This window comes from Desmodus rotundus, chromosome 5 (genome assembly GCF_022682495.2).
Source record: "Desmodus rotundus isolate HL8 chromosome 5, HLdesRot8A.1, whole genome shotgun sequence".
NCBI classification, from domain to species: Eukaryota; Metazoa; Chordata; class Mammalia; order Chiroptera; family Phyllostomidae; genus Desmodus; species Desmodus rotundus.
Window position 1 is genome coordinate 174,516 of NC_071391.1, and position 11,442 is coordinate 185,957.

General features: G+C 57.5%; 1 protein-coding gene across 2 annotated transcripts; it reads left to right on the top strand.

The window, feature by feature from the left end:
- Positions 1 to 70: 70 nt before the first annotated feature.
- Positions 71 to 11,233, top strand: PSMD13 (proteasome 26S subunit, non-ATPase 13). Of its 2 annotated transcripts, none has more exons than XM_045183509.2 (13): positions 71 to 202; positions 1,351 to 1,429; positions 4,216 to 4,250; positions 4,333 to 4,388; positions 4,609 to 4,652; positions 4,832 to 4,918; positions 6,309 to 6,480; positions 7,209 to 7,288; positions 7,362 to 7,487; positions 8,703 to 8,765; positions 10,072 to 10,152; positions 10,298 to 10,456; positions 10,920 to 11,233. In XM_045183509.2, the coding sequence occupies exons 1-13, from the start codon at positions 108 to 110 to the stop codon at positions 11,013 to 11,015; spliced, it is 1,173 nt and encodes a 390-aa protein (XP_045039444.2). In that variant the 5' UTR covers positions 71 to 107; the 3' UTR covers positions 11,016 to 11,233. The 2 variants fall into 2 exon arrangements, with proteins under 2 accessions (XP_045039444.2, XP_024430058.1); XM_024574290.3 differs by having other exon boundaries at positions 10,298 to 10,414.
- The last annotated feature ends 209 nt before the right edge of the window (positions 11,234 to 11,442 follow it).

The window sequence follows — 11,442 nt, forward strand, 5'->3', positions numbered from 1 at the left end:
CTCCCGGCCTGCCCTGCGCGGCGCCGGAAATGAGTGAGCACTTCCGGCTGCCCTTTCCGCGGCGCTGACTTCTCAGTGGTGCCGTAGTTCTTTGTATTTTCGCCGTCATGAAGGACGTAACCGGCTTTCTGCAGCAGAGCCAGAGCTCCGGGCCCGGCCAGGCCGCCGTGTGGCACCGTCTGGAGGAACTCTACACGAAGAAGTGAGCGCCACGCTGAGAGGACCTGCGGACAGGGCGAGACAGAGAGGGGAGGCGGGAGAGGGGGGGAACCTGGAGGGGCAGGGTCGAGGGGAGGGGTGACAGCGCAAAGGGCGGGGGTTTGGGGGTCCTGAGGTCACTGCTTTCCTGGCTGAGGGGCTGTGCTGAGGTTCTGAACTCCCCTTCCTGCTGATCTTCGGAAGCGGGTTCAAGGCTGGACTGTGATTTCAGCTCTCGATTCCGTGCGGGGTTAAGCTGCCCCCGGTTTTGCAGAGCAGACCCTGTGTCTTGCACGTGGCCTGTATCCACAGCCGTCTTCCACTTTGGTCTGGGGGCATGAACCCGAGGCCAGCGCAGTTTTGTCCTTTTCCGCGTCGATTCTGCGGCTGGGTACACGCCGGGGTACAGCCCCTTCTCCCCTCACCCATTTCATCTGCATTTCATCTTGGGCTTGTGCCCCTAGAGCGACCGCAGTTTGGGCGTGTTTAGAAATAGGATGAGTTTCAGAAAGGTTAAGTTGTCAGTTCTTAAATTAACTACCCCAGCGTTCCGCATGGTGCCCTTCACATAGATACTCAGCATGTGTTTGGCTGGTGTTCAACCTTCTGCCATTACCAGTTTGTGAGAGAAAAGACTCAGTATTTAGCAAACAATTGCTTGTATTGGGTAGCACTTTGTATTTTCCAAAGTATTTTATTTGCATTTTTTAAAATTAGCCTTTTGTTTTAAATGTTCCAGAGGTTTTCTGTACTCAAGTCTTCAAGCATCCCATCCACAGATAAGGAAACTGGAGCTTGGTGTGAGCTCCTTCCCTGAGACACTCAGCCAGTAGGAGGAAGGGTCAGGATCTCAGCTTGAATGTGTGTGATTCCAAAGTTCTCATTTTCAGTGGAACCTCACAGGAACCCTTTGAGGCAGTCCAGAAAGATGCTCTCTGTAGCTGGGAAAACTGAGACCCAGGAGGAGAGGTGATCTCAGGGGACTGAGCACGGAGGAGCCCAGCCAGGAGAGAGCGCGGGTTTGGCAGCACCTGCGTCCTGTTCTCCCTGGCGCACAGTACGGCCCGGGGCCTGTCTGCTGTTTGCTGGGCCGGTCTGGGCCCACCGTGGCTGCCACTGGGTCTGTGTCTCAGGGGCCTTAATGTTTTCCAGGTTGTGGCATCAGCTGACACTCCAGGTGCTTGACTTTGTGCAGGACCCGTGCTTCGCCCAAGGGGACGGTCTCATCAAGGTACGCATTGGTCCTGCTAGGGCGGGTCGTGTGAACGGCCCGAGGGCTCTTTAAAATCCGTAGGCGGGATCTGTAACAAAGTGCCACACCTGTTTAGGAGTTACTTTGTGTCAGGTGCTGTTCCGAGTGCTGCACACCTGCACTCACTGACACAGCAGCACTGGGGGACTGGCGCTGCTGTCACCTGCCTTCTCAGCATTGAAACAGGACTAAGAGATTAAGTGACTGATGGTAGGTCGCAGCTATGAAATGACACACGTTCTGTCTTGTAAAGTCCCAGGCTGAAATAGTATCTCACAGCATGCCCCTGAACCTTACTGTTTCAGTGCTGTACTTTTAGAAGACTGCTATTCAAAAGTTGAAAGTTCAAAATCAGTTGAGGGCAGGGTAGAATGCAGGGAGGGGGCTCACCAGAGCCCCCCTTCCCCACCACCAACTATGCCTGCTGGCCCACACCTCTGTCCTGGGTCCTATGGAAGAGGGAGCACCTTCTGCGCTCACCTTGGGGCAGGGAGGGGCGCAGGCAGGGGCATGCTGCCTCTGTGGTGGAGCCCTTGCAGGGTTTTGGCAGCACCAGAAAGCCCATCTCTGCCCCAGCCGCTCCCAGGCTCCTGAGAAAGCCCCCCGGAACTGTTCGCTGGCCACTTCCTTTCGCAGTTTCCTGCCATCTTCCTCTTGGATTCTGAATGAATCAGAGATCTATACCTTCGTGGAACTGAGAGACGGTTTGCAGTGACAGCGTGAGCTCCTCGCCCTGCACATGCCGCTCAGTGTGCCCACGGCAATGCTCACCACTTTAGTGCCACCTGACTTCCCGAGATCTGTGGTCTATGCCCGTCAGCTTGGCATTTTACACTCAGAGGAACTTGGAGTCATCTGTAAGCCTGAAGACCTGCTGGGCTGTGTGAAGAAATGACAACTTAGAGCTGTCTCACTGTTCGTTCCCTGAGGTTCCGCACCACAGTGATGGACGGCTTATAATCGTTTATTGTTTCCTATGCTTTCCGGTCTTTAAGTCACTTTCTATGGCTAGCGAGGTATTTCCTGAACCTTGGGACATGGCATTTATTCAGGCTCATAGATTTAAGTTCAGTATTTCCGAGGACAAAGCAAACCTTTAAAAACTGTTGGGTCCCAGCCCATGTAACTTACAGATAGGTCATATTTGTGAATTCAGGAGTAATTTTGAGTTTCTAGGCTCAGTGGACTTCTCTCTGTACAGGACTTGCTTTCTTTAGGTACTTCCATAAATTACAGTAGGCATCAGAGCTGTTGAAACAGTCCCTTTTAATGAGAAAGATACCACTGAAGTAGTCCTCTGTAACAAGAGAGCCGTTTTATTTTCGGTGCTTCTTGCTGGGTGGCAGGGCCGGGGCTGGTTTTCTTCCTCCCGAGGTTTGCTGCAAAATACCTGGCACGGTGATCTGACGTGTGTGTGAGCGGGAAGTGGTCACCACAGCAGTGCACTTAACGCCCTTCACCGCAGGAGGCTCTCTGTGAGGGGACCCTTGGGGACGCACCTGCCCGGCAGCTTGCAGACAGGTGGCACGGTGCTGTCCGCTGCAGTTGCGGCGCCCGGTGCCACTCCCCCAGGACTTCCTGTCTCACGGGCGGGCGTTGGACCTTCTCCCCTCCTTCGCCCCCATTTCGCACTCTGGCCACCCCCACGGAGCTCTCTGTGGCTACGAAGTTCAGTTGTTTAGGTGGCACATGTAAATGAAGTCATGTTGCTCGTCGCTGTCTGTCGGGCTAGTTTCGCGCAGCGTGACGCCCTCCAGACCCCCTGCCACAGGGGCAGGTGTGCTCTCTCTGTGGCTGGATGATGTGTGTGCGCGTGCACACCGGATTTGCTTTCACACTTCTCTATCTTTCTGTCTGCGTGTCCCAGAGGAACTTCAGACTCTCCTTATCCTAACCTGACCTTGTCTGGACGCTCCCTCTCCCTGCTTTGCCCAGTTACCCAGCTGCAGGCTCAGTGGCTGTACTGGGCTCCCCATCTCTGGGACCTGCCCACAGAGTCTGGTTGGACTCACCAGCAGCACCTTCCGACTGCGCGTCTGCCACCGCGGTTGCTCCCTGCGCCTCCCCCGGCTGTTCTCCGTGCCCCCAGTCACTGTCTGCCCCTCGGAAACTCCCCCAAAGCACTGCAGGTGTGACTTCAGCACAGGTGCACTGTTTGCCCCTGTCTGGAGTGTTCGCGCAGCCGCCTCTCCCACACCAGCTTCGTCTCCCCTTCGCTCTTCCTTCCTCAGAACTCCCCACCGTGCCTGGAATGGTGACCTTTGGCTGCCCCACCTGTATGTTTTGGCTTCCCTTGCTCCTGAGCATTCGGGGGGTTCACTCTTGCATTGTTCCCAGGTCTCCTCGGCCGGACGGTCTCTGAGTTGGTAGCGCCAGCAGGATTGGAGGACGTGCCCACAAGTTGGCTGCCGGGCTCAGGAAACTGGTGGTGGGGTGTAAGCAGCCTGCAGTCTCCTAGAGCGTGCTAGGCCATTGAGCCTTTCAGACCGCGAGTCTGTCTTCCTCAGAGTGCTTTGGAGGAGGACTAGCAGCTGGCCTTCTGGAGGTTTTCACATGGCGGGTTCTCTTCCCAAAGCTGGAAAAGCCCTGGCGTTCCCTGTTCGTCCCCTGGTGACCACGTGTGCGAGCCGGGAGCCAGGGCACGGGTCTCCCGTCGAGTGTGTGTGCAGGGCCGGCCGTGCGACGGCACCGTGGCGGTGCCCGTAGTCAGGGGGTCACAGGATGAGGGGCATCCTGTAATTTCTCTCCGTGTTTTCACTCCACAGCTCTATGAAAACTTCATCAGTGAATTTGAACACAGGTAAATCCCTGTCGTCTGTTTCTGACTTTGAGGATGAGAACGTGGGTGCTGGCAGGCACTCGAGGCTGGTGGTTTCTTGCAGGGTGAACCCGTTGTCCCTGGTAGAGATCACCCTGCACGTGGTCAGACAGATGACAGGTGAGCCCACCCGTGTCTGGGAGGGGCCCGTCCAGGTGCTAGTTACAGTCAGCCCCGCTGTTGCATGTGGGTGGGAAACAGCAGGTTCGGAGTTGTATTTTTATTATTTTTATGTTCTAAACCTGAAGATTATCCCACTTAACAGGGTCCTGGTAGGTCAAAACCAGTCTGTGAAGAGACTCTGTTGGTTCTTCTGACCTTGTTCTGCCTTCTTTTCTAGATCCTACCGTGGCTCTTACTTTTCTGGAGAAGACTCGTGAGAAAGTAAGTGTGGAGTCGGAGCCAGGCCGTCTGCAGTGCGGTGGCCTGTCTGGGTGTGCGCCTGCCGCCCCCACAGCTCCGGAGCCCGGTGTCTGCCCGTGTGTGCCACGCTCGTTGTTGGAGCCTTGTGGGGAGGCCCCGCGGCCCCCACTGCTGAGTGTCCTTGTTTCCGACATCCCTAGGTGAAAAGTAGCGATGAGGCGGTGATCCTGTGTAAAACTGCAATTGGAGCCCTAAAATTAAACATCGGGGACCTACAGGTTACGAAGGTGAGATTGCCGTGATCCAGGGTTGCCTCTGATTTACAAAGTCGATTTAGGGGGTGGGGGGAGAGCCCTGCGCCCTGACCCAGGCTGTCGTCGTTGGCTGGTGTGTAGCCACTGCCCTTACGCAGGAGTCTGCCTGTCACCACCATACGTGCACCCATACGTGCCAGGCGCAGCCCCGGGCTCCTGCCCACTGGGTCAGCCACTCTCGGACAGGCTCCTCTGCTCCCCCACCTCCGTCTGCACCCTGATCATTGTCCCAGCTTCCTGTCTGAGTTGGTGCCTTTCTTGTTTTCCCTTCGGTGTGACTGGGGACAGGTGTGGGTGTCGGGTGTCGACCTCACATGGTCGGTGCAACTTGTTGACCACAGGCTGCCTGTGTGGGCTTTGGGTGGTTGTAATGTTGAAGGAAGTACTTGGGGTGAGTGTTCACGTCCTCGCTGCCCTAAACACTTTCTTTTTGCTTCCCAGTCTTAGCCCTCGTACACACCTGTTGCCTTTGTTTTGAAGTATTTGAAAGTTGTACAATGCCGTGAAGAAGGACGGAGTGGGCAGGAAACAGCGGGGGCAGCTGGGCCCCGGCCACGCCCACCCTGGCAGCACCGCTGCTCGTGCCAGGGGGCACCCTTGTCCTCGCGCCCCGCTAGATCGGGGTGTGCAGCTCTGGATGAAGTGTGGTGGTGTTTCACCTCGCCTGGCTGGGTGTCGGGTGTGGGGTCTTTTCTGATACATGTGACCAGCTGCCTTTTCCTGTCACATGGCATCTCACCGCATAAACGCTCACGGCGTCTGTGTGGGAGGGTTCAGGCAGTGTTTTCTGTCACCAACAATGCTGTGTCTGCGTTTCTGTGCCGGGCTCCGTGTGTGCGTGGGCCGTCTCAGCAGGTGGGCCTACGCCTGGAGGTGAGACGACATGTGTGGCAGAAGCTGTGCACCTGGGCCAGGTTTCGCCCAGTGTTTTTCCGCAGTGGCTCTTGCTCCCACAGCCCCCATGCTTTCGATACTTGGTGTTTTCAGACGGCCCAACGCTTGCCAATCTCACGGAGGTGGAACGGTGTCTTGTTGGGGGGTAATTTGGTTCTTGATCACTGCTGGTTTATTGACCTGTCTGTCTCCACTTCTGTAAGTCGCCTGCTAATGTCTTTTCTTTTGCCCGTTTTCCTGTGTTGTGTGCGTCCTTTTCCCTTGTGAGAGTCCCTTCTGTAGCTTTGCTCATGGTCCCTTGTGGGTCACGTGAGCCACAACTGTCTTTCCTTCTGTCCCGTTTTCTGTTTTGAACAAATGGAAGTTTCCTAGTTTAGTGGGGTCAGATTTTGTGTGAGTTCACCTTGTCCTGTATACCTTTCCGTTGTTGTAAGTTGGACAGGAAGGCGGTCTTGCTTCCCACATATAGGAAACAATCGAGGATGTCGAAGAGATGCTCAACAACCTGCCGGGGGTGACGTCGGTGCACAGCCGCTTCTACGACCTGTCCAGTAAATACTACCAGACAGTTGGGAGCCACGCATCCTACTACAAAGACGCCTTGCGGTTCCTGGGCTGTGTCGACATCAAGGACCTGCCAGGTAGCCCCGACATGTATCCGCGTCACCCGGGGAGCTGGCGCTGCAGACACAGCAGCTGTGGGGGGCTGGAGGTCCTCACGGGCACCAGAAAGGCCATGTGGTTAGAGGGGGCGGAGCTGTGTGAGCTTTAGCCTCAGGCGAACAGGAGGCCAACTGCTCCCTCCCCCGGCCTTTGCTGCTGCCCACGTCACAGGTCATTGTGACAGTTCAGTGGTGCCGGTGCCTGGACCTCTGTTCCTGCCCCCAAGACACTCCTGAAAACTGAGATGCCAGACCCCAGGGAATAAGTGACAAAAAATCTTTCAAGGATTGGAGGGTGGGAAGAAGAGTGGCTGCCGTTTGGGGGAAATGCAGTAACTACGTACTCAGAAAGGAGACTTCATGTTTTAGAGGCTCTCACTGTGGACTGTTGAAGCTGGTCTGAAAAGAGGCTGGAAGAGGCCAAGGGAGGGACTTTGGTCTCCTGTCCAAGGCAGGGGACGCAGGGAGCCCAGAGCTGCAGGGCGTAGACGGTCGGGAACCACGAGCAGTCACACGGGTTTAGGGGACGGACGTGAGAGAGTGTGGTTCCCGTGTGAGCTGAACCAGCCCAGCACCTAGGAGGAGGCGGCGCGTGTCAGAGCTCTGCTGTGACCCTCCCAGAACTGTCTGCTTTTTGCGTGAGACGTGTAGAGCTGCACGGGACCAGAGCTCGTAGCCAGTGTGTGACGGGGGTGTTGTCGTCCTAGTGCCGGAGCAGCAGGAGAGAGCGTTCACATTGGGCCTGGCGGGACTGCTTGGCGAGGGCGTGTTCAACTTTGGAGAGCTCGTAAGTGCGCCCCGGGCAGCGTCCTTGTGGGGAGGCTCCACGCACTGCCAGCTAACCGTCTCTGTCCCCGCAGCTCATGCACCCTGTGCTGGAGTCCCTGAGGGGCACTGACCGGCAGTGGCTGATCGACACCCTTTATGCCTTCAACAGTGGCAACGTAGAGCGATTCCAGACTCTGAAGGCTGCCTGGGGCCAGCAGGTCAGTGCAGGCAGGGCCGGCTGAGCACCCCCCCTGCCCCTGGCTCTGTGTGTGTGCGCGCTTACTCAGCAGCCGCTTCCTGAGCACCTTCCCTCCCTCCCCTCCTCCGGGCGCCATGGGGGAGGCAGAATCAAGCAGGGGTCAGGGACTGCTGGGTCATAGGGGTGCTGCAGACAGTGCAGGGGGAGGGGGTGTGGCAGGCCCCCCAGGAAACGTGGCCTTAGACGTACACAGAAGCGAGGTAGGTGAGGAGCACTCAGTGCGGGGGAGGGCGTGCTAATAACGGGCCCTGCACAGGGAGTCGGAGAAGAGCAGCTTAACAAGGGCCGGAGCTTGACAGTGAGCTAGTTTTCAGTGAGGTGACGTTAGGGGACACATCCGTTGGAGGTTCCACTCACGCATCGTTGTGCCCTGTAGGTGCCCTGCCCAGGGGTCAGACCTTGGCGTATGGGGACGATGTTCCAGCCAACCTAACTACCTGGCCAGGGCACGTTACTGTTTTTGTACTTTTCTGAAACTTTCACGTTTCTCAAATTTCAAAAAAACTTGTAGAATTCACCCATAACGATGCAGGGTAGGTACAAGTGCACTGTGACGAGGCAGAAAGCAGATCCAGCCCAACCCAGCTGTAGTTGGTGTATCAGTGCCTCAGGGAAACAGGGGAGCGGCTCAGAAGGGAGCAGGCCAATCTCAGAGCCGAGAGAGCTGCCGCGGCGCAGGCTGACAGGGCCCTGCGCGCAGCGCTCCACCTGCCCAGTCCCTGCAGAGATGGACCTGTCGGGGCTGCCTCGTCAGGGCTGCAGCCACAAACCCCAGTCTCTGGGGTTCGGTCTGGGACCTGCAGGGTGAGGGTGCTGGTCTGGGTTTCATGGCTGTCTCCGTAAGTCAGCAGCTGCCCGCCCCACTGCAGATGTGCCGTGCACCTGGCCCTGCTCAGGCGCGGCATGCAGGTCCCCGTGCTGGAGTCTTCCTGAGCACCGGGGCTGGGCCCCCGGTTGGGCCCCCAGTGCGTGCAGCATCAGTGAGCCTCTCCCCTCATGCGTTCCTGGTCCTGGGCAACGGCTGCTCAGCTGGGCCCCATTCTGACGGTCAGCTGAGAACATGGGGTCCAGAGGGCTGGAAGCTGATTACTGCTTTGGCATCCAGCGTCCCTGTCGGACCTGCCTATCTCTGTTCCCTCGGCTGGTCGGGTGACCGCTGTCTCTCCCTTCACAGCCTGACCTAGCCGCCAACGAGGCGCAGCTTCTGAGGAAGATCCAGCTCTTGTGTCTCATGGAGGTAAGCGAGCAGCCAGTACCCTCCGTGACATGTCCCTGCAGGCGAGCTGTGGGCCTGCAGCCTCCCAGCCACCGGGTGCAGTGGAGAGGGGAGCGGTTCCACTGAGACGGCAGCACTGAGGCGCCTGCCCCGCCCGCCCTCCTGTGCGGCCTCCACCACGGGCTTCTCTGAGTCTCTGTTTCGATCTCAGCGCCAAGGCCCCTCCTCAGAGGACCGGCCAGACCACCTGAGCTGAAGCCGCCGTCCCTTCGTTGCACACACTGTCCGTCGTCCGCGTGTCCGTCCGCCTTTCCACTAGAGTGTGAGCTTGTGCCAGGGGGTCCCAAAGTCCGGAATTGCCTTCTGGCGAGCAGCCCCTTGTAGTCCAGGCCCCCCACCTGCCCCGCTAGGTGAGACTTCTAGGAACCCACCTGTGTCAGGGCACCAGCTGGCGTTGCTGTGAGAGGCTGTGTTCGGTCTCCGTGAGTTTTTGTGAGACTCTGTCACCGAGTGCGCCCGTTTCACAGTGGGCGGTTTACGAGCGCACCTGCCCACACCACACTGAGTGCTCATTAGTTTTTGACCCAGCATGGCGTGACCCCTGTGTCCCACCCTCCGTACTCATCAGATCTCCCCCTGAGTGACTTTTGTTTGTTTCTCTGGGTGGAAAAAGTCCTCAAAGGGAAACATTTGGCCGATGTGGAAGAGGTAAGGCAAAAAAATGGCAGAAACACTGAAAGTCATCAAAATGAACAAATTCAAAATCCCTTGAGCAGTGGAGGAAAGTCTCCACAGGGGTACTGCATCATAGAAACCACAACTTCTGCGTGACTGAGTTCCTGGCGGTTCGGGTCCCCCTCGTTTTTCCGGGCCAGCACACGTCCCCAGCTCCAGGTGCTGCTCAGGAAGCAGACAGTGACCGTGTAGGGAACTGCCACACGGCCTTCCCTCGGCCTTGAGAGCTGCTGCTCAGTATCGTGTGCCACTGATACTGAGAGTCTTAGCTTAGGGTACTACTGGCTGTATTTTCTGAGCTGCTATTTTTTTTTTTTTAAGATTTTATTTATTTATTTCTAGAGAGGGGAAGGGAAGGAGGAAGAAAGGTAGAGAAACATCAATGTGGTTGCCTCTCACATGCCTCCCACTGGGGACCTGGCCTGCAGCCCAGGCCCGTGCCCTGAGCGGGAATCGAACTGGCAACCCTTTGGTTCACAGGCTGGCGCTCGGTCGGTCCACTGAGCCACACCAGCCAGGGCTCAGAGCCAGTGTTAATAAGAATGTCTTTATTATCTGGGAAAGTAGGTAACAAATCACATTGTTTTTTCAGATGACTTTCACACGACCTGCCAATCACAGACAACTCACTTTTGAAGAAATTGCCAAAAGTGCTAAGATCAGTGTGAACGAGGTAGTTCTTGGGCTTGGGGTGCCCCCGAGGGGCCGGGCTCGCAGTGGCAGCACCCTGCTCTCTGACGCAAACCCCCGTAGAAACGGGGTCTCGGTGCGCGGGGGGCGTGCTGGTGTCCGAGGCTCACACGGCCCTCCCCACACAGGTGGAGCTGCTGGTGATGAAGGCGCTCTCGGTGGGGCTCGTGAAGGGCAGCATCGACGAGGTGGACAGGCGCGTCCACATGACCTGGGTGCAGCCCCGCGTGTTGGACCTGCAGCAGGTGACGTGGCGGAGTGCGAGTTGCCCCCGGGCCTCGGGACAGGTCTGTGTGCTGAGTTTGCTCCGCATGGGAGCCCCTCAGGAAGCAGGCGTGTCAGGTGATGTTTTGGAGAGTGAATTAGGGCTGTGGGGACTAAGGCTTTTCCAAAGAACCCTCAGTGCTCCAGTGCCAGCCTGAGATTTGAACCCTGTATTTAAACAGTGATTATGATAACAGTGCTGGGCAGCGGTGATGCCTTTTAATCTTAAAATTGGTCCTCTGCTCAGAGGCCTTCCTGCCCCTGGGGCTGGAACTCACACAGTCTGGTTCGGATTTGCTGGAGGGCTAATCCTGTGAGTCCCGTTCTCGTCAGCTTCCTTTCCTGCCAGTTTTTGAAGAGAACATGTCCCTGTGGCCCCAGGCCGAGTTGGTGCCATCTTCTGCACCCTGGCCCCTGCTCGCTGGCCCCCCCGTTAGTGCTGCCCCGTGGGCATCCTGACGCCCCGTGCCCCTGCTCTGTTCTCAGATCAAGGGGATGAAGGACCGCCTGGAGGTGTGGTGTGCGGACGTCAGGAGCATGGAGATGCTGGTGGAGCACCAGGCCCACGACATCCTCACCTAGCAGCCCCGGCCCGAGCTCTTCCCTGAGAGGGGGAGGAGCAGGGTTCTGCTGGGAGGAGGGACTGCTCTCGCTGTGAGAACAGCTGTCGCTGGTGCGTGGGGGCCGGAGGAGCAGGAAGGGATGGCCCTGACTGTGGGCCCCCCCCTCCACTGTGACCACCCCCCCACCCCCGTGAGGACGTCTTCCCCAGCGTGCGCAGTAAACGCCTCTGCTCGGTGCACCCTGTGGTGGTTTTCTTGGGCTTAGCCTCCAGGCCAGGCCTGTGTCTGGAGAGATTAGAAGCAAGGGATGGGATTGGGGAGGGTTCGAGGATACTCTGGCCTCAGCCTGCCCTCTTCTTTGAGAAAGGGGTCTCCCTGCCCATGCAGGGCAGGGCTGGGACAGGTGGCCAGGGCAACGTCCCTTCTGACAGGTGTGTGACCCCCGC